At 35.8% G+C, this 23,270-nt stretch overlaps 1 protein-coding gene across 4 annotated transcripts in view; it reads left to right on the forward strand.

The window, feature by feature from the left end:
• The first annotated feature begins 3,459 nt into the window (after positions 1-3,459).
• The window catches only part of SECISBP2 (SECIS binding protein 2), a 114,643-nt gene continuing 94,832 nt past the window's right edge, over positions 3,460-23,270 (forward strand). For 3 of the 4 annotated variants that reach the window (XM_072597401.1, XM_072597400.1, XM_072597402.1), the window contains exons 1-7: positions 3,460-3,737; positions 5,541-5,689; positions 12,100-12,352; positions 12,618-12,744; positions 16,424-16,647; positions 17,351-17,426; positions 20,677-20,882. In XM_072597401.1, the coding sequence (XP_072453502.1) occupies positions 3,702-3,737; positions 5,541-5,689; positions 12,100-12,352; positions 12,618-12,744; positions 16,424-16,647; positions 17,351-17,426; positions 20,677-20,882 (1,071 nt within the window). In that variant the 5' untranslated portion in view covers positions 3,460-3,701. The remainder of the gene's footprint in view (positions 3,738-5,540; positions 5,690-12,099; positions 12,353-12,617; positions 12,745-16,423; positions 16,648-17,350; positions 17,427-20,676; positions 20,883-23,270) is intronic. The other variant, XM_072597403.1, reaches the window with a different exon arrangement.

The following is a 23,270-nucleotide window of genomic DNA, read 5'->3' on the forward strand; positions in this document are numbered from 1 at the left end:
TCTCTTCACCCAGCCTATATCCTGATTACTAGGTCTTAACTTTTTAAAAATCTCCTTTCTAATGATCAGCCTTTCCTATTTAAAGGTTGTTTTGCATGTGATTCTTCTTTTTCCACCTCTATCCTTCCTCTCAGCACTCAACCCTCTTTAGGTTCCCTTTGCCTTTCCTTGTCTCTATTTCTCTGTTGAATAATATATATTTCTTTTATAAATAACATTTATTGGTATCTTTTTTTACATCCCCTACCTTTCTCAACATATCTTCTCCCCAATACCTCTCAGATATCTAGCTCTTATAATAAGTTGAGCAAAATTTAATAATATATTGAAAAAGTAGCATTATATGTATGCACTGTTCCACATTTTTATTCCCTCAATGCTATTCTTATTCTCATTACTTCTTATATAATAATAATGTTTAATTACATTTATTTACCATAATGTTGTTTAGTCATTCCTCAATTGATGGGCATCTCCTTTGTTGCCAGCTCTTTGCTAGCAGGGCTCTGTTTCTCCTAACTCTGTGTCTCAGTTTCAGCCTTTTAGCTGGCTTGTGTCAAAATCTCACACAGTCCAGTTAAAACCTCAAAATACTTAACAGAAAAAATTCATGCTCCTAGAATTCTCATTGAGGGTCCAGATCACTCTTCCAGCCTTTAGAGGAAACAGAATCTGTCCCAGAAAGGGCTATTACAACTGTATTACGAAGTTTTGGGTTTTTTCCCTATTGATTCATATCTCTAAGCTCATTTCCTGGCTTGGTACTTTTTGCCAGACTCTTCCATCTATCCTCCACCCCATCCCCATGCTCTTGATTGGACTGACCAGAACATGGTGGCCATCTGGATTCTGCTTCTCCCACTCTCTCAGCTGAAAACTTTATCTTATATTTTACAGAAAACATTGAGATTATTCTCCATGACCTCCCTTTTCTCTCCTTTTCTTCTCTCTTATCATTCATATGTCTTTGACCACTATTTCCTTCTCTCTGGTCTCACATGATGAGGCAACCTTACTCCTTACCAAGCAAGTCTAACACCTACCTGCCCAGATGATCCTATCTATCCCATCCCCTCCAACAGATTGCCCCTCTATCACTTATTTATATCACTTATTTTATCTCTCCTTGTTTACTATTTCTCTACTGCCTATAAACATGCCCATGTCTCCTCCATCCTCAAAAAACCTTCATTTAATTCATACATCCCCACTATCATCCTATTCCTCTTGTGAGTGTTGGAGATAAAATACACTGTCATGAACACCTCTCAGTCTGAAAGAAGGGAACTGCAGATGTGGCAGATGTTGCTGCCCTGGTTACTCTGTCTCTATGGAACTAGCTCTCCCTTCTCTCTTTGTTCTTGAGAGCCCTTCAATTCTAATGATGTTGTCTGAGGTGAAAAGTTCTGCCCCATTGCTGTTGGGGGTGGAGAAGGAGGGAAGAAATTTAAATCACAGGGAACTTTATGACCAGTCAATTGATTGTTAGTTCTTCATAACTTTAATGCTATCCAAAAGTGGACTTGGCTGCCTCCACAGAGCAGAGGTAGTAAGTTCCCACCAGGAAAAGACAACCGCTTTTCAGTTGTGTTGTTCAGGGAATTTGAGGAAATTCTATGGTATTTAGAGTATGGCTGGTTCCATGCAACTGAAATTTTGTGGCATGATTCTGAGTTTTTTAAGGCAGATGGAAGTTAAGTAATTTCCTAAGTCACAGACAGAGTCAGAGGTGAATCTGACCCCAGATTGAGCCTAACACTATTCAGTGGACTGCTCAGCTTTTATTAGTACTCTCATGGATTTGTGATTCTGTGATTTGACTTTTGCCTCAGAGATGCTATTGGTGACCCATTCATTTCTGCCTGGTCAGTGGGAACTGTATTTTTCATCATTATTAGTGATAGTGATTGGACCTATGGTTTAATTGATACAGGAAACTCTCAAGTGAAAAAATTTCCTCTACTAATGAAAGTTCTAACCTTTTCTGCAACTTCTTTAGCCTTATAGTTGACTGAGGCATTGAGAGATTAAGTGATGTAACTAGGTAACTAGGGTCACACAACCAGTATGTGTCAGAGGTGGGACTTGGATTCAGGTCTTCTTGGGGTGATTCTTATTCACTGCTCCATGCTACCTGTTATTATGATGAACAATAAGTAAAAATTCGATTGCTACATAAGACTAAAGGATTAAAACTGCTGCATTTCCCCTATGATCCCGCATTATGCAAAGAAGACATGATCGATTAACACTTGCTTTTCAAAAATCTGTGTCCTGATGTCTTCTCTCTTTTAAGTTCTAATTCTGCGAGAGACAGCAAAAGTTAAATTTCCACAGAAACTATAGTTAGTTGATGAAGTCATTAAAAATAAGTCACATAATAAGGCCAGCAGACTGCAGGGGGACTCAACCAATTGGGAGACAGACAGTGGTTTTCATAAAGTTTTTGATAAAAGGAACCAAGTCTACAGCTAGCTGGAACTGACCAAGAAAAATGATCTAGAATAACCTGGAGAAAGCTTTTCTGAAGAAAAGCACTTGCTTAGTGAACCTCATGCATATAATGCATAAAATTATCCCTCCATTTTCTGATCATGGGTCCTATGTTAAAGCATATTTGGAAGGGGGGATCATACCAAGGGTGGTTACATAATGGCCATGTAGAAAAGATGGTGACCTAATGGAGACCAGACCAATCTGTCTCCTGGTGGGAGGATCTGTCTTGAACTAAAATATAGTTCATCTCATTCTGTATTCAGTGGTCTTCCTTACTAAGGAGAAGGTTGAACCCTGGCCAAAGGTGTTCAATTCATCCGAACTCTGCTGCAATAAATTTTCCTTGATACCTTATCGGTGTCAAGCATGTCTCTAACAATTCTAACTGATGAAGGAACATTCTGATTTCCTTTGTGTAATGCTGTCTGACACAGTTGATGTGTTGTATCAAATTTTGCTGAAAGGTTTTCCCCTTCTTTCTTTTTTGTCACATGGAATAGGTTGCTAAGTAGGGGAGGGATATAGTGTCCCAAAAATCTTGGTGCAATTTAAGCTTTAATAGCAATTTTAAAGCTTTAATAACTTCAAAATGGCATTTTTAAATTAATTACCATAATTGTTAAATAAATAACATTTTTAAGCTTTAAAAGCTTAAAATGGTAATGTTTTACTATTAAACTATCACTAATAAGTAATAATACTTTAAAACCACTTTCTACTTAAGCTTTAATAGCTCAAAACTATAAATATATAATATATATAAAACATCCCCAAACCTTGGACACTTTGGACACCCTGCATTTGGAAAATGATGGGAAAGTAAAAATAAAATGATCAATATTTTTTAAAAAATTGATTTCTGAGGTCAAAGAAACCTCCGCGGTTTTTAAAGTGGGTGAGCAGCACTAGCCAGGGGTCCGTGGTTCTTACGAAGTAACTACTCTGTAAGTGACAAACGGCAAAGGGCCCACGTGAGCCCAGCCCACGTGCGCCCAGCCTCTGGAGGAGGGCGCATGCGCACAGAGAGCCGGGGGAAAGAGAAGCGCGGCGTCGAGGCGTGAGTCGCGCTTCTGTGACGCACTTTCCTCGCGTCGGTGGAGAAAAGGGAAGCACAGGCGGAGGAGGAGGAAGGAGGAGGAGGGAAGGTGTCTTTGCTCCTCTGCGGGTTCCCCTGGGGAGCAGCCTTCCCACACCCCTCCTCCGCCATGGCCTCGGAGGGGAAAAGGGAGCCCGATGACGAGGTAAGGGTGGCCGAGAGGGCATTTGGCTGCCCGTTAGCCCCGGGAGCCCGGGCCTCCCGAGAGAGCTGACGCTCGGCAGGCTTGGGTCCCAACGTTCCGCTTGTCCGGCCCCGCCAGGGCTGCCTGCCGGGCAGGAGGAAGCGGCCTGCGCCCTCCCGCTGCGGCCCTCGCCCCCCACGGCTTCTCGAGCCCGGCCCCCTGGGGTGCGGGGCTGACGCCGGTCTCTCTGCTGCCCCACGGGGTGGGCGTTTCTGTTTCTCCCCCGGACCTAGAGGTACTCTTTGGCTCCTACGCGGCTTTATTTCCTTACTTATGTTTATTCTCAATTAAAAACAAAAACTTCGAAGTAGCCGTGGCCCTAAGTCTTGTAAGGGCGTGCTGAGGCTGTCCCCGGCCCTTTAACAATCTTATATTTTTGACCGATAAGAACCTGAATCGGTGACGCATCTGAATACTTAGCTGTGTCATCCTAATGACTTTATTCGAAGACCGGGATGATAACAGTAAACGTCAGGTACGTTACATACAGCCTGAGGCCGGGAGTCGACCCCAAATGGAACGCCTTCCCCATGGATCGTAGCAGAAAGAACAGTCATGGCTGGGCCCTGCCTGGTGCATGGAGAGCTGGCCCTCGGTCCAAAGGTGTTGTAACTGTTACGTGGCCAGATCGTTTAACCTTCCAGTGCTCCGACCCACTCTGATCCAGAGCAGAAGTTCAGGGGAGGGGACAACCCACCGTGGGTAGATGGACTGTGCTCATTAAGGGGAAATGAAGTCAGACATTTCCTAAGAACGAGCGAATTCTACAAGGATTTGGAGCCTCAGAGAGAAAAAAATCATTAATTTAGAAAAATTCCCCAAAGTTGTCTTTTTTCAGCCTTGAAAAATGTGCTTGAGAGGAACTCTAACCACCAGTTGGAGCTCTGGATTTTGTGTTTTGTTGGTGTGGTTTTTTTGGGGGGAAGGGGGGTATAGCTTAGCTAAAAGATGATTAAATTGATTAAAATATTTTCCCTATAATGATATTTATAGAACTCAGCAACAACCGTTGTAGAAAAACTCTTGGAACAAGGAAATAAGCAATCCTAGAAGTTGTACTGTTTATGGAATTGCATAGGAGATTATCGTGCTAGAATAGGAATTTTAATGGTTCAGATACGTCCATATTTAAGGGAAAAACGTTAATTTAGAGTTCTCACAAGCATGCCACTTATATTCAGCCGATATTGTGATCCTTTATTAAAGGACATTAACAAATCATTAAGCAGAAAGTTAATATTTTGCTTTATTTACAACATTATGTTTTAAATTTTTACATGTGTTTTTTATTAATTTGTCATGTGTACTTTTAACTTTCAGAGTGAACTATCATTCCTTCTTAGTCATTCTTTACAACCCAAAATGAGAGATGAATATGTCTTTCCCCAGATTTGAAAATGAAATATAGAGAAAGTCCTGGCTGATCAAGTCATAGCAGATTGAAAACAAGTCTTTTAAGTTGCATTTCCCTGATCCTTCTTCTCTCACTTTATTGAATCACAATCAAAATGTTAACTTTTTTCCCATGAACTCTTAACTGATACTGATATTTCAAAATTATACTTAAAAAGTACAGGAGGGGGAAAACTTTGGTCACTAGTGTGTTTTAATTGTTTCAAAAATATGAGAAACTTCTTCTTTAGCAACGCAGTGAGCGTCAACGGTACCTTTGCGGTGTTTGATCTCTTTGAGGGTTTTTTGTATGTGTGTTTTTTTCAGTTGATTTCAGAATGCATGTAGCCAAAACCCCCTTTTTTTCCTCAGGGCAGCATCAAGTTATCAGCAGATGTCAAACCGTTTGTCCCAAAATATGCTGTGCTAAATGTGGCATGGTCAGAATCCTCAGACGCATGTGTCTTCCCTAACTTCGCAACTACATGCTATCCATTTGTTCAGGAACTACCTGTGACTGAGTATGTATCTTTCTAAATGTCATGCCTTATAGAGGAAATTTTATATCTTGACTTCTATTAAGCTTCCAAATTTGCTTCCAATAACTTAGTGATAGGCTTTGTGTGAGGGTAGATTGAAACAGATCTGGGATATATTACAATACCATGTCGTTATGTGTGGTGTGACATTACAGTGTTATACCCTGAAGGACTAAGGCTTCAGCTGTGTATTTTGTTTCAGTGGAACAGTGAGCTGTGATTTTAACTGCAGTGGAGAAGAGAAGGAAGGCAAGCAGAAGAGACCCTTGAGATTAGCCAGTTCTTGGGATGTTTTGGTTGCAGAATAACTCAATTCTGCATAGTCTTTAAAAGTGATCACATGTAATGGAGAGACCTAATGTTTCATGGGATGTTGAAGAACCTCAGAGTATTTTCATGATTTATTTTCACATCTTGTTGCTGAGTAGTTTTTACTTAGCACTTCACCAAAATCTAGTTGTATGAGAATTTAATGCTATCTCCTTGGGTTTCATTAGTGAAAGAGATGTTCTATTTTGGTTTTAATTCAGTGGGTATTGGTTTTAGATGTCCTTCTGGTCTTTATCCCTCCTATCCCTTTACTTTGTTGAGAATTTCCTTATCATACAGATAAGTATCAGAAGTATCATAAAAATATCTTTTTTCACTTAAATTTCTTCATCTTTCAAATGGATTGATAAATTAAAACTCAGTACAGTTAAATGGTTTATCCCAAGATTATACATCTAGTTTTTGCCAGCACTGAAATTATCCTTACTAAGTTCAGTGTGTGTTGCCAATTAAACAGCCACTTTGGGCAAGTTAATTAGCCTTAGACTTTTGATTTTCTTCTAAGAGAATACGGTTAATGAACTCCCAAGATTTGGAGATTTTCGTCAGTACAGTAATCCCTAGTTTAGAAAGAGTATTTTATTCTTGAAGATCAGAATGCATTAGAAATAATGTTCTTATTTTGCTGAATAGAATGGACCACAAAAACCTATAATATAGCTAATGTAGTTGTAGTGTTAATGTAATTGTAAAGCTAATATAATACCAGTTAAATAGTAGGAATTTTTTCTACCATGAGAGTTGTGGGGCAGGGGTAGGTGTAATTTTTCTGGGAGCCCCTGCAGAGAACTCTTTCTGAGTCAAGTGGAGGCAGTAGTGAGTTTTTTTGTTGGGGATTACCAGTAGTTGTGAGAAGAAACTTAGAAAATTTTTTGCATTGTTAAACTATAATACATATTTTGATTTTAAAATATTTTGTTGTTTATAGTTACACAAATTTAGAATGAATAGAAAAGAAGCTACAGTCCTTTAAAACTACTTTTTAAAAACTTATAAGATAGGCTTATACAACTTTAATCACCCAGATTGACTGTGGCACTTAAATTCAATAAAATAATTGCCAACTTCTCTCTTAATGCTAGATTTATAAGGTTATTGTCTGGGTCAGTTTTTAATATATGACTCATTCATGTTCATTGATTGCTCTGCTCTGTTGTGGACCCATGCAATGTATGAATCATTTTTCCTCTATTCTCTCCACTCTGATCATTGTTACAGTGGAAAGGGCAGAATTTTTTATCTAAAAATACAGATTTTTCAAAATTTTTATCTTGTTTGAAATTTTCCTTTCATTAAGATCATATTCAAATATATCCTTGTGGTAAAGAGGTGTTCCTTAAGCCTTGAAGACAATGCCAGTGGTCCACATGCTCTGACTGGTTCTACCAAACTGAAGTCAGTGAGTACAGGCCTGCATTCTAAGACCAGCCTAGCTAAGTTTGGAGAGGTTTGTTGCTAGATTGGCTATAGGATGGGGAATTTTCCAGCCATAGCATTTCTTGAAAAAGATCTCTGAGCTTGCAAAGGGATTGTTATCCGTGCCAGTGAAGTAAATACCAACACCCAACAAAATCAGTTTCAAAGTACTGATATCAGAACTTTGTATTTGAAGATTTGAAATAATAGGATAAAAGTTAATATATTTAATAATGGAATAATATTAAAAGCTGTGTATTTGCCAAATTACCTGTAAAGAAATTGAAATCATTTCTGTTTGTGCATTTATTGATGTGATGTCATCTCATGGGGGGTTTGGTATAGGATTGGTCTCAGTTTTAAGTTCATGTGGGGACTATTCTATGTTATAGAGGTCTGAGGCAATGTGTATTGAGGTTCCCATCTGAACTATTGTGGAGGAGGGAAGCATCTATTTAAACAAAGCATAACATTCAGCAGAGCATCTAAGTCTGAGAAATCAAATGGATGAGTCCATATGTGGGACACAGTGAACTTGAGCACTATTTTCTCCTTATTCACTTTACCTCTTATTATTAGTTCAAGGTCTCTCTCTCTCCCTCTTCCACTCTTCCTCTCCTCTCCCTTTCAAATTAACTAACAAAAGAAAGGTTTTTAGAAAGACAACCTTAACCAGCAAAAAGGAACATAGACTGAAAACACTAAATCAAAGAGTTAGACAGGAACCTTACCTCCTCCTTTTCTTCCACTTCCCACTCCATTTGAGGACAAAGGGGAACAAACAACAGTGTTTTGAAAAATGCCTCATTGCAGTCAAGTATGTCATCAGTAAGTTGAGTGCAACTCATATCACATCAGCCACTGTGTGGGAATACAGAGATGAGCGTTAGTGTACCTACTCTTGTAGGTAATTTTAATGATAAAATTATCATTGAGACTCAATTAACAACGTGTAACTGTTAAAACCCACAGTGTCTGCAATGAAACCATTTTCTGTGGGCCAGGGCATGGAAATAACCACCATATGTAGAACCGGATTTTGAAAGTGGTATTTATTAAAATGGGATTCTAATTGTGTTTTGATAATAATCAATAACATCATTAAAAAATATGCTATAAATAATTTTCATCTTCCAGACCATGGCTTTGTTGATCTAGTCACAGAATCTCAGAACTGAGAAGTCAGGTGTCTTGGAGGTCATTTTTGCTTGAACAGGAAGTCTCTAATTTCTGAGAATTAGTCATCTCATTTTTTGCTTGAAGACTTCCAGTGATGGGGAACCTATCTCCCACCTTGAGAAAGTTCTAATTGATGTAAAGTTTTTGCTTGCATTAAACCTAGATCTATTTAAAAACCATTCCATTGCTTCGAGTTCTGCTCTGTGTGGCCAAGTAAAACAATTTAATCTCTCTCTTCCATATAACAGCTTTTCAAATACTTTGATACATTTGTCATAACAAAGCTTCTTGCCTTCTGGAACTCATCCTGTGGATTAACTGGCTATCCTAGCTTTGTGTCATTTTTGAATTTAATCAGTTTACTTTAAGTCTTCATCCAAGTCATTGTTACAAATGCTGAACAACAACTTAGGGCCAAGAAACATATTCCTGGGACGTTCTAAGTTGATATCAGCATATTAATGACCACTTTTGAATCTAATTATTTGGACACAAAAATAGCATGTGGAACTTTGTCAGAATATGGCATTCTCCCTGAACATATCTCCCTTCCTTTAGTAAGTCTGTCTATAGAGGGAATTATGTTGATTTTGAATGATCTGTTCTTAAATCATTGGCGTACTGTAATTACCACTTCCCTTTCTCAATACGTTAAGTATTGAGACCTTAAAATTGTCTTCTCCATCTTTCACGTGTACCATTTCTTTCAAGTTTTTTTTTTCTTTTTGCATTCATCCTGTTATCTTCATCTTTTTACTTAATCTATTCCTGGCCCTCATCAACACTTGGTTTTATTTTATTTTATTATTTTTTTTTTTTTTACCAAACTTGAGTACAATGTATAATTTATATAAGCACAAATGTAGCTTTCCTCATCCAGGACTTAGTATGAGAGTTATTTCCACTTTAGAATTGTCAATGTTAGGATTGCAGCAGAACTATTAACCATTTTAGAGTATGGACTTTGATTTTGAGAAATATATTTGAGATTTTAAGTAATTTGAAAGGATGAGTTTTGATAAGGAAAGAGAAGAGTTAAGAACAGAACCTTAGGGAATATATTGAGGGGTCAAGAAGTGGGGGCTTTCACAATAAAATTTTCATAGTTTGGTGTTGGGAAGTATTAGGGTTTGAAGAAATTGGGAGTGGAAATTAGATTGTCAGGAAGGCAGTGGATGTAGGAAAATGGGAACAGCTTAGTTAAATGATGAATTTTTGAAAGTTGTGTAAAAGCAGAAACTAAGTAGTCTCTAGAGGAAAAGGATGGTGTGTGTGTATTATCAAACTTTTTATTCCTTTCAAAATCTGTTGTGTGTTTGAATGGATGGAATCTAACAGATAGTTGGAGTTTTTTAATTTTAAAGAAGAGATATCACTTCCTCTAAGACTGGAGAGATAGAGCTAGAATGCAACTTAGAAATCTGGCACAGATAAATAAATGTTAAGAGTCTAAACTGCATAGGTCTGACAGGTCATTGTCCTTCCCACTATATGGTTGTGACCAAATTCTTTTTGTTCTTTTGTCCTTTTCTCATATATTCAGCTTTTTCTCATCTTCAGAACACCCCACTCTAACCTGAACTTTTTTTTTAAACTTCATAATATCTACCAAAACTAAACCAGGACATATAAAAGTGAAAGATTTCGGTAAAGGAATGCCTGTGATACTTTCCTTTTCTCCTAAACAAGCAGCACTTCTTTTTGATTCATGTGTTGAATTCATGTTGAAACTCTTAGTAGGTTATCAGTTTGGGTAGGGAAGAGGATGAATTGCAAAAGAAGTGGACCTTACCCTTAAAGAGTGCTTTAAAGTATGTTAAGAAGTGTTTTAAAAGACCTCAAATAAGCATGTCACATTATAGGGCGACATGATTAAGTGCCAAAATGAATGGTTCATACTGTAAGTAGTTTTTGTTAATTCACTCATTTTAGGAAGACTCAGTCACAGCTCTCTTCTTTGTCCATCTCTTGCAAACCGTTTACAGTTTCTAGCCATGTATTTATAATAGTATTGTTAAACTACCAAAAAATGACTTGTAGAGCTTTTGAACTTTATTATGGAATTTTTACTTGGGTTTCTAATAAATTCCTGGCTAATGATAATATTATTTTATTGATTTGTTTTCAGAAATCCTCTGCTATGGTTAACTCATAGGAATTTTTTTTTTTTGCACCTGTCTATATGATTGTCACTTACTATAAAGAAAAATTATAATCTTGGCATCTAAATGATGTGTTTTACTCACCTGCTTGCCAGATTTAGTTTGCTTGTTTATTCTGCTGTAACTTTTGACTCATTTTGGCCAAATTTGCTCTATTACTAAAAGGTAGGTATTGATATATAAATTGAAAGTGTCATTTAGTCTATCATCTTGAGACAAAAATGGCATCCAGGGAAAATTTTCAGTGACTTTTCTTCTACTGGCTCTCAGTGAAGTATCCGTAAGATACTGTCATGTGTGTAGAGCACCTACTGGGTGAAGGTTAGTCAACCATTTTAAAACAAATGGTTAGTGTTGACTTGTACTAAGTGCTAGTGTTCCTTTTTGGCAAAAATAGCCCTTTTGCATGTTGCTTGGTGTTGTTTTGTTTCTATACACATTACAGTCCGTAGTTCACACACCATATATGTATAGTACAATATAGAGTTGGAGCAGGAGAGGGTTATGTGAAGGAGTGGATAATTTAGGAGAGCCCTCAACTCTCATATTTACTGTTAAAAAAGAAAACTCAGGAGAACCATAGAGCTGGGATATTTGGGGGAGTCCGTGGTGGATACTTGTTCTTGCACCTTAGATTTGCCCCTCTTTTCTTGGTAGCAAACCTTGGGCTTCCAGCGTTTCTCCCATACTCAATATGACATACCTGGACATTTTCCTGGCTAAAGCAGAATTTATTATAGCAAAATCTTGTTTTGAGACAACTATGATTCTCATAGAATCGTATAATAATGATGATTGTGTGCTAATATAATCTTTTGTGGAATATTAAATATGCCTCTATTTAATGGTGTTTTTTATTTCATAATTTATTAGAATCTATGAAATAGTTGCATAATTTATTAAGGTGCCTTGCTCCCCTGAAAAATATTCCAAGAACAGATCTGTCATTTAAAAGCACATAATGTCTAAAGAGAATTATGAGTTAAGTAATTTTTTTTGGTAAGTTCATTTGAAAGAAAAACATTTCCTCCATAGGAAAATGTTGCATATGTGGAATTGACTAAATATATACAGTATACAGGAAAAGAATGATTCTTTGCAAAATAAGAAATACTAAAATGTTTATGAAGCAGTTAGCATGTTGACTAGGACTATTTAACTGCTGGAATTTAAAATTTTCTAGAGATTTCAGAAATTTAGAACTCTTAAATAAAAAGATCATAATTATTTCCTGTTTATTAAGTATTCATCTCTGCTTGCTTTATTATGTAAAATCTTCAATTAAAGTATACAATTTTTATTTAGACAGAAGGCATATACCGAAGATGTCTCTCTTGGATCTTCTTCACCTTTCTCACCTCAGTATTCATCTCCTGAAATTGCTGTTGATCACCAGTGCACCTCTTCTCATTCATCTGTGTCTTCACAAAGTATTTGTTCAGTACCTGGCTCACAGTATGATTATAACCAACCTAAATGTTATAGTAATGTGCGAATAGTTAAATCCAGAAATGAACAAATTTGTTCTCTCCCACAAGAAATTAAAAGCCTGTTTAAGGTTAGTAGAGGCTGTATTTTTATTATGTTTTTTTAGTTTGTAATTATAGTATTTATAAATAATTATCTGGTAAGTACTACTTATAACACATGCATTGTTTATCCCTTTTTTTGAGTATTTTAAATTGGGCATTAGGTTAATCTTTAATTTTCTTAAAAACAATTTATTGCAATCTTTTAAAATGACTTTTCTTGATAGTGTATAGTTTTAAATATTTTTATAGAAGCATTTTTCTGATTTCATGTCACTTTATTCTTTCCTGCAGAAAAGAACTACATGTGATGAGCAAAAATTAAACAATAAAGGGACTGAAGGAAATTCATCCTCTGATATAAAACCAGCTAAAGGCTTCCATCAGATTTCTACCCACACTGAAGGTGGTTCAAAGTCAGGTAAAAGTAATTGCTTTGGGACCACCAATATTAAGCCAAAATACAAGTACCAGAATAACAAATAACAAAGAATAACCTAGACTAATGGCCCTTGCTCCTTGAAGGTGTGTGAAGTTTGGTAGTTCTTTTTCAGTTGAGCAGTGTCATGCTTCTTTCCTTTCCTGATGCCATTTCCTGTTACAGGGACTGTACTGGAGTGAATGACAGAACTTACTGTTTGTCATACTAGTAAGTAATATGAGGAAGCATTCTCGGTCATCCTCGCAATTACTGATGGAAGAGTTGTTGCTGTAACTGTTTTCGTGACTGATTTGGCTGGTGTAGAGCACTCTGGACTGAACTGCATTGCAGATTTGACCATGGGACCAAAGTATCACATTTCCTAATTTTCCAGCTAGATAATGGGACTTTGGAAAGTATGGCAAAGAATGTAGGTAGTGATTGAAAGTAATGTTTTAGTTGTTTTATTTGAATTCTCAAGTCTATTAGAAACTAGATGGTTTTAGGAATATACATATGCTTACAGACTAGCATTTTGTCTGACTTGTGATTTCATTGGAATAGGAAGTTTCTGGGGAAGAATTTCTTTGCCATAAATCAAATCTGCATTTTTTTCTTCACCTTATTGTCTTAAGAGAGTTGCCTGCTGCACTGAGAGTGGCTTGTCTGCAGTCATCTAATCCTTGTGTGGCTGAGGGGAGATTTCCATCAAGGTCTGCCTGACTCAGGGACCAGACCTTCTTCAGTCCCCAACTCTTTGCCTTTCAGTAAACTTTACCTTCTGTTCAGTATGAAATATATTCTAGAATTTCCTATGTGAGAAGTAAAGATTTCATAAAGAACCTTATTCCATTCACAACATTTTTTAAATCGTTAAGCTTTTTATTTACCTGGCACATAGTAGATACTTAATAAATACTTGTTCCATTCCCCCTACAGTACTTAAATATAAAATTTATAAAATGAAAGGCTTATATTATGAAGTTATTAGATGTCTTTCAGAACATAGTCAAATTAGTTAGAATATCCATTCTTTTCAACTAATAATTTTATTCTTAATATGGTTTTTGAAAAAGAAATACTTGCATATCATGATCAGCCTCTACTTTGTTTATTGCTTTGGGTTTGACTGATAATCCTAATTCAAAGAGTTAAGTTGTGAATGAAATTAAAGTCTTGTGAGCATAGTAAAGAAGGGATATTTTTCTCCAGTTGTTTAAAAAAAAAAAACAACTTGATTGGTAGGGAATTAATTTGGATTTTCTGTCTATTATGGAGATTGGTGAGCTCATTTCCCACTTTGTTAAAGCTGATTTTTCTAGCTCACTATGAAGAAGATTTCATATCTAAACCTTAATCATTTAATTTCAATCATTGAGAATTATTCCTCCAAATTGCAGTTTTTTCAGATGCCTCAAAACCTCCCTTTCCCACTATAACCTTGTATCATCACTATTCTGTGAAGATATAATGAGCTCACTTTTGAGGGTTAAGTTTAATTTGATAAACATTCCATCTCTGCCTTTAGAAATAGCTATCATAGGAGAGGCAGAGCCAAGGTTGCAAAGGCAGGAGCTCGTTTTAGCTCTCCCAAATTCCCTTCAAATAACTTTATAGTAACACTTCAAAACAAATTCTGGAGTAGCAGAACTAACAAAAACTTGGGGTGAAACAATTTTCCAGCCCAAGACAACTTAGAAGGTCAGTAGGAAAGATCTGTCTTACCTAGGTGACAGTAGAGTGCAGTGTAGTACAGTGCAGGATGTGTCCCCAAAAGCCAGCAGCAGGTCTGAGAGGCGGTGACTGCATCAGGAGCAGTTCCTTCTGAAACTCTCAGCCCTTAGGTGGTAAGGGGGTGGGGTGGGACATCTGATTGGTTGGGAGATTAGGTAGGACTCTTTGCTGGCCCTGGATGCAGGACTCTGCTGCAGTGCTCATACACAGTTCTGGGGAAGTGGGGACCTGGTCACAGTTGCAGGCTGGAAAAGAGTGATTATAGTCACTCACAGACCTGTGCACAGGCCAGTAAAGCAGTGACCACACCTCATTACATCATACTACCTTGGAAGAACCAAAAATTTGTCAACCCCCAGAACTAACTCTGAAAACAGCAGCATGAAAAACCTGAAGCTTGTGATAGTGCCCCTCTACCCCAAGAGCAGAGTTGAGCTTTAACTTAAAAATCAGGAAATAGGCTGAGAAAAAGAAAGCAAACAACAAAAAGGAACTTGGCCATAGAAAGTTACTACGATGACAGGAAAGATCTCTTCACAAATTCAGAAGAAGACAAGTCAAAACAGCTGCATGCAAAGCCCTAAAGGAAAAATGTGAATTTGTTATAGACCCAAAAAGAATTTCTGGAAGAGCTCAAAAAAGAATTTTCAGAATAAGAGAAGTAATGAAAAAATTGGGAGGAAGAATGAGAAAGGTACAAGAAAATTATGACAAAGGAATCAACAGCTTAGTAACGGAAGCGCAAAAAAATACTGAAGAAAACAACACTAAAAAATAGAATTGATCAGATGGTAAAAGAGGCACAAAAAAAATCTACTGAAGAGAAGAGCCCCTCTGTTAAAAAGTAGAATTGGCCAAATGGAAAAAGAGAAAAAAGCTCATTCCGGATTCACCAGGATATAGAAAGATTTGAAGGTACTAAATGTTTCATTAAGGATAGTTATTTATGAGGCCTAGTCATGATGGGAATAGTGTAAGGGGAACAAAGAGAGAAAGAAAGACCGACACATCGACAGAAACCTTTGGGTTTGTTCTCTAAAGCGAGCAAGCCTTACAGAGAAAACAGCACATGGGAAATGAGAGAGAAAGGGTGAACATCCAGTCTCTTTCTTAGTAACCCATTCCCAATATCCATTTTACTTGCACATCATATCTTAGGGCTAAGATGTCTCATGCAGTTGTCTGGTTTCTCAAATCATCTTTTAATACAGTCATCTAGTTTCTGAAACCCTCTCCTCTTGGGCATTCTGAAAATGGCCTTTTCTCTTTTTTCAGAGTAGCTTTTCCTAGCAGAGCTACTTCTTTGGTTCATGTTCCTTACAGAGATTCTTGGATGTTTCTGTTAAAATCTTTTGCAAAACAGATCTCAGTGTGATTCAATGCAGCCACTTAAATTTTGCTTTGCCATTAACTAGATCGTGTATTGAAAACTAGCTCAAACCTTATGGTTCTAATTCTATTAACCCATAGGTAACTAGAAACTTTGGAGAATTTAAGTTTTTAAGTTCCCCCTTTTTATCTAGTTTTATCTATGCTTTATCTAAATCTTTTCATAGGCTGAAGGAAGAATCTAAAAAAAAAAAAAAAATCTGAGGATCTGACTTGCAAATGAGCCCTTCTGGTTAAAGAGTTGATGTTTATTTGTTTACCAGAGTAAAGATGAAGGAAGAAAGGTAGCCTAACAGTACCAGATCTCAAATTGTATTACAAAGTGGTAATCATCAAAACAGTTTGTTACTGGCTAAGAAATAAAATGTCTGATTAGTGGAATACATTGTGCTGTGACATGTAAGGAGTGTAACTTCAGTATTACGAAAATTAATCAGAATTGTTTGAAGAAGCTGTAGTTTTCAAATCTTTGCTACTTTAATATTGAATTTTGACTGAACATAATTAAATCTTTTTTGAACCGATTTTAGACTTAATTTTAGTCCTATAATTACAGAGGTTTATCATAAACGTGCAGAAAGGAAACCTAAAACCAGCCGGAAAAATGTGTCTTCTTCCATACCTGAATTTGAACTTAAACTGTTGGATTTTCCTAAACTGCAAGGCTCTGAGAACAGTGATATGCCAGAAGTACAAAAGCAACCCAAGTGGGGACCTTTGAGCCCCTCTGCTAGTGATATATCCCTCATTAGAGAAGTGGTGAAACCTACATTATCAAAGGTTAGTTAAGGTTTTGTTGTTCATGCTTTTAAGTTTGTTGTCAAAATGTCTTATATCGTTGATGTGAACATAAACCTTTTTCAAGTTAATCATCTCCTAAAACTTATTACTGCAACTTTAAGAAGCTGAAAAAATAGAAAATTCAAATTGTTCCCCTCATTTTTAGCCTCTGTATCATTTTAGGATTCCTCCCCCCCCCCCCCATTATTGTTGTTTAAAATATAAAAATTCAGAGATACTGTTTATAGGCTTATTTATGGCATTGAACATTTTTTTTTGTATAAGAATGTTCATACTGACAAAGGTTGGGAACTACTGTTTTAGAATATACATGCTATAATCTTATTTGAGATAATGAATTATTTCTCTGTTTACCTTTTGTGGAAATAAAAAGTTAGTTATGCTTCCTTGTTCAGCATTTGCAATCCAAAGGTAAAGCTGATCCTTAAAAAGAATGCTAGCAATAAAGTTGACCACTTTACATTACAGAAACTAAATATTCAAGCTTAGTCATTGTAAATTACAAAGCACTCAGTTTCTTTTTTTGTTATTTGTGTTTGAATCCTTGTAGCTATGTGTATGGTTTGCATCATTATAGTTATGTATATTGCTAGCTTCACTCAGCAGTATCACAACCCAAGAGTGTGATTTAATTGATTTTCTGTCTCTCATAATAAGAAAAATACCCTTGTTTGCTTTTTAGGAAGAATTAATTGTGAAAGCTGAAGCAGGTATATCTGAGCCTGAGAATGACACCAATTCCCCCTCTTCTACAAGAGGTAAGAGCGCCTATAGAGTATTTTAAAAGATTTGAGTGATAAAAGTCCAGATTTAAGTTGCTAATCAGCTAACTTTGATTATTTTCCAGAGTACTTAAAGGGTACTGAGGAATTTTTAAACAGTTGTTAAGAGTATAATAAAAAATGATAAAGCATGAAAATGATTTCCTGGGCTTAAGTGAGCAAAGGAAATGTTGCAAACATAGGGATTTGTAGCAGGAGAGAAGAGGGGAAACTTGAAAAATGAAATATTTTGAAATTATGTGTGAGATTGAATGGAATAAAATGCTATTTTATTAATCCTGACTGGATTCTTATGTAGGAATAAAACATTCTGAGAGGAGTTTAATATAATTATTTTCTGTATGTAGAATGAGAATAAAATTTAATATTTCTTAAAAGAGCAAAAATAAGAGTATTCAAAATACGTTGCATTTTCAAATTAGTCTTTTTATAACTGAACATTAAAATTACCCTTATTTTAGATTTGTTAGACTTTAAAAGAAAAACTATTCACTTAAATGATAATTTAAGGTGAAAAGTACAAGAATACTGCCAGCATACTTTTAAATAACGTAAAACAATCTGTCTTTTGCCTTGTGCGGTAGCCACAAGCATCTGACAGATGTTGGCTTATAAAGGTCACCTGCTGATATTTTGACGGATGTCCTTTTGTTTTGTCTGTACGTAGAGTTTCACAGGTACCTAAGAAGTAGTATTGCTGTATTTATACCTGTGTTCTGAAAAGAGATAAATGACCAGTTATTGTGATAGCTGAGGTTTAGTGATCTTTGGCTTCTCGTGTTAAAGGTACACATCAAGATTAGTAGGGACCCAATTTGATCTTTAGCTTTTCAATTTTGTGCCTTTGCTGTGTGGATTTATGGGCTATTATTTTGTAATTGAGTCCATTGTTTGTCCTTTTTTCCTGAAGAGAAAAGCATTGTACCACTGGTAAGTTTGATATGCATGCAATAAGGAGGAAAAAAGTTTAGTGAAGGCTTGGTTTCTAAGGACAGATTTTGAATAGCAGCCCAAATTTGATTATGTTTTGAGGAATTATTTTATGTATTGCATGTTGAACAAACAACTAGAAGTTTTTTTTATTTAGGATTTTATTTTTCCCCAGTTACATGTAAAAACCATTTTTAATATTCATCTTCAAAACTTTGAGTTCCAAATTCTCTCCCTTCTTCCCTCTCCACCCCCATCATTGAGAAGGCAAGCAACTTGATATAGCTTATACATGTGTAGTCACGCAAAACATATTTCCATATTAGTCATGTTGTGAAAGAAAACGTAGGCCAAAAAATCCTCAAGAAAAATAAAGTAAAAAATATGCTTCAATCTGTATTCAGACACCATCAGTTTTGTCTCTGGGGACAGATGGCATTTTTCATTATATGTCCTTCAGACTTGTCTTAGATCATTGTATTGTTGAGAATAGGTAATAACTAAAGGGTGTGTGTGCATGGTTTTATAGCCCTTTGGACATAGCTCCAAATTGCTCCCCAGAATGGTTGAATCAACTCCACCAACAGTGCATTAATGACCCGTTTTTCACACATCCCCCTCCACCTTTTCCTTTTCTGCCCTATTAGCCAATCTAGTATCTCAGAATTGTTTTTAAGTTGCATTTCTCCAATCAGTAGTGGGGAGTTGGATCACTTTTTTACATGGCTGTAGATAGTTTTGATTACTTCGTCTGAAAACTTTATACCTTTTGAGTATTTATCAATTGGGGAATGGCTCTTATTTTTATAAATTTGACTCATTTCTCTGTATCTTTGAGAAATGAGACCCTTATTAGGTAAGCTTCAGAATTTTTTTCACAGTTATCATTGCTAACTGTATTTCCCTCCATCCTATTCCCCTCCTTGCCTCCCCTATTTATTCTGTTCTTTCTCCTTTCACCCTGTCCCTCCTCAAAACTGTTTTGCTTCTGACTGCCCCCTCCCTACCCTGCCCTCCCTTTAACCCTACATACAACCCTTTCCTTCTTCCCTTCCTCACCTGTTTTCCTGTAGGGTAAGAAATTTCTCTACCCAATTGAGTGTTTGTGTTATTCCCTCTTTGAGCCAGTTCTGATGAGAGTAAGGTTCACTCACTCCTTCCTCCCCACTTTCCCCCTCAGAACATTGTAAAAGTTTTTTCTTGCCTCTTTTATGAGAGAAATTTTACCCCATTCTGTCTCTCCCTTTCTACCAATATATTCCTCTTTCTCATCCCTTAATTTTATTTTTTTAGATACCATCCCTTCATATTCAACTTAGATCTGTCCCCTCTGTCTGTATATACTCCTAACTGCTCCAGTAATGAGAAAGTTTTTATGAATTACAAGTATCATCTTTGCATGTAGGAATATAAACTGTTTAACCTTATTAAGTCCCTTATGATTTCCCTTTTCTGTTTCCCTTTTTATGTTTCTCTTAAGTCTTGTATCTGAAAGTCAGATTTTGTGTTCAGCTCTGGTCTTTTCATCAGGAGTGCTTCAAAGTCTTCTGTTTCACTAAATGTCCATTTTTCCCCCTGAAAGATTATATTCAGTTTTGCTGGGTAGGTGATTCTTGGTTGTAATCCTACCTCCTTTGCCCTCTGGAATGTAATATTCCAAGCCCTCTCATCCTTCAATGTAGAAGCTGCTAAATCTTGTGTTATCCTGACTGTGACTCCACCATACTTGAATTATTTCTTTCTGGCTGCTTGCAGGATTTTCTCCTTGACCTAGGAGCTCTGGAATTTGACTATAATATTCTTGGGAGTTTTTATTTTGGGATCTCTTTCAGGGGGTGATCAGTGGATTCTTTCAATTTTACCCTCTGATTCTAGAACATCAGGGCAGTTTTCTGCAATAATTTCTTAATGATGATATCTAGGCTATTTTTTTGGTATCATTTTTTTCAGGTAGTCCAGTAATTTTTAAATTTTTCTCTCCTGGATCTATTTTTCGAGTCACTTTTTCCAGTGAGATATTTCACATTGTCTGCTATTTTTTCATTCTTTTGGTTTTGTTTTATTGTTTCTTATTTTCTCATAAAGTCATTAGCTTCCATTTGTTCAGTTCTAATTTTTGAAGCATTATTTCCTTTGGTGAGCTTCCGTACCTCCTTTTCCGTCTGTCCAGTCCTACTTTTTAAGGAGTTTTTCCTTCCCTAAATGTTTGTACCTCTTTTTCCAATTGGCAAATCAGTTAGAACATTCAAACATTGTTGTTTCAAATTTTTCAATAATTAAAATTATTTTTGAGCAGAGCTGTCTTGGACACCAATGGGTTATGTTGTTCGGTCAGCAACCACTGAAGCATCAGCCCTTAAAAATGTTACTTCACTGACAAACACAAAGAAAAGTGATTCATCTGTAACCCCTAAGAAGATTACTGCATCACTATCGTCACCTGAAGTTCTAACTGCCAATGCTTACAACAAAGGAAAACAAATAGCTCGGAATCCTAAAAAGGTATGCAAAATATGTTCCCATTCCTTCTTCGTTGATTCTGTCCATAAATATTCCCTAATGAATCTTTATTGAAAAATTGCTTATAATTCTTATATTAAATGATGTTGCTTAACATGTAAATGCTTTGGATCTGTATATAATCCATTAAGTAACTACTAACAGTTAAAAACTTATAGAACATAGGGCGTTTTTAAGGCATGTGTCTTAAACACTACATTATCAGGGAATTCCACAGTATTTTTGCTTTTAGTGTGGGAAAGGTTTACTGTGTTGTACTTTGGAAAATCTATAGAATTTTTGGAAAATCAATAAAATTTTATTTAGACGTTATAGCTTTATGAAGTGGCAACTTTATATGGGTGAGACTAATACCACCAATAGTAAAGAGTGATGATTCACCAGCACCTATGGAATCAAGAAAAAGCTATCAGTTTGTCGTTCTTTTCCACGTCTTGGCCCAGAGTCCTGTTGTGTCAGATTATTTCAGAGTCTCCACTCCTGCTGGTGTTCTTCCACCAATTTCTTTAAGTTTCAGCTTTGCAACTGCAGTTTTTTCTGAACCCTAGAGGCTTTCTAATGGATCATGGAAATAACATTGCTGAATTTCTAGTTGGCGTTATTTATGGTTGGAACTATAGTCCTGGGATATCTTGTATTAGCTCTTCTCTCTAAAAAGCAAAAATTCTTCTCTATAACAGATAGATAAAGTCAAAGTGATAGGATCAATTTCTGCTGAGGTTCCCCCTCCTGCTGTGTAGATTAAGCTAGTTCTTTTCCTAAGAGACAAGGAAGCTGTCTCTAGGATTTGGTTGACCTAAGAGATGAAGGCTCAAGCAGAGTTACTGCTGATGGAAGTTCCTGGAATCCTCAGGCTGTGTCCATGTGACTTCCTGTTTACCTAAGGGCACAAAAGTTAAAGGCCTTCAGGCTTATGATTATCCTAAAGCATCTTAATACACAGAAAAGTTCATAATTTTTGTGGGTTTTACTTTATATCCTGCTTCTTTATGAAAGCTATTGTTTCAATTAATTCTTCAATTGAATCACTACAGTTCTCTGAGTGAAATTTGCAAAAGACAGTAATTTGGTTTTCTTTTTGCCTTTATGTGTACCCTTAATTTGTTATTGTAGTTGTTTTTTATTTAATTTAATAAATGAAATTTAATTTAATAACTAACATTTATATAGCTATATCAAATTATAGTGGGCCATTTTACCCATGATCTTATTGAAAAGTTCACTAGCATTTCTCCCTTACATATAATGCTAACTGAGTTTTTACCACTTTTTGGAGAGGTCCATTTTTTATACTATTTAATTTTTTTTTTTGGCATAGATAGGTATATATTATTGAAAGCTTTTTTTCTCTATCTCTTGATAAAAGCATATTTGCAGTTATAGTTTTACTGATATTGAACTAACTCTGCAGTATTGGTATAAATCCAACGCAGTCATTGTGTATAATCTTTTTAATGTTTCTGTAATCTTTTTTTGCTAACATTTAATTATTTTCCATTGATAATTTATTAGAGATATTGGTGTATAATTTTCTTTCCCTGCTTTATTGCTCCCTGACTTAGGTGTCAGAACCATATTTGTCTCATAAAAGGAACTTGGTAGAATTCCTTTTTTTCCTAGGTTTGCAGGCTGTTTATGTAACATTAGCATGAATCATTCTTTGAATATTTTATTTAATTCATCTGTAAATTCATCTGCTACTGGATTTTTCCTTTTTGGAAGTTCATTGACAGCTTGTTCAATTTCTTTATCACAGATCAAGTTATTTAAATTCCTTTAGTCTGTTAATGTGGATATTTTGTATTTTTGTTAATATTAATGCATTTCATTTAAGTTACTAGTTTTGTTGGCATATATTATGTAAAGTTAAATAAAAATAATTTTTAGTAATTTCTTTTACTTTCCCTTCATTTGTTGTGAATTATTTTCATTTTTGATACTAATTTGGTTTCATTCTCTTTTAAATCAAATTAGCTGTGTTTTAATCAGATTAGCTAAGGTTTATATTTTGTTAATATTATTAAGAAACTGCTAGGTTTTTTTTCTACTTTTTTATCTCTGATTTACAGAATTTTTATTATTGTGTTTAATTTGAATTTTTTCTTTGTTGGTTTGTTTAGATGTAGGTCGGGTTAGTCACTGTGTTCTTTCTCTCATTTGTCAGTAAAAGTGTTGAGATATAATCTTTCCCTTAAGGACTGCTTTGACTGAATCCCAAATGTTTTTTGTTGTCTTGTGATTTTCTTTGATGAAACTATTCTTTGTATTATTTATTCTCTTATGCATCAGTTCTTTAAGATTAAATTTAGACTTAATTTGTTATAATCCTTTCTTCAAATGATATTTATTGTTTATAATTTTTATTGTATT

This window comes from Notamacropus eugenii, chromosome 3 (genome assembly GCF_028372415.1).
Source record: "Notamacropus eugenii isolate mMacEug1 chromosome 3, mMacEug1.pri_v2, whole genome shotgun sequence".
Classification (NCBI taxonomy): Eukaryota; Metazoa; Chordata; class Mammalia; order Diprotodontia; family Macropodidae; genus Notamacropus; species Notamacropus eugenii.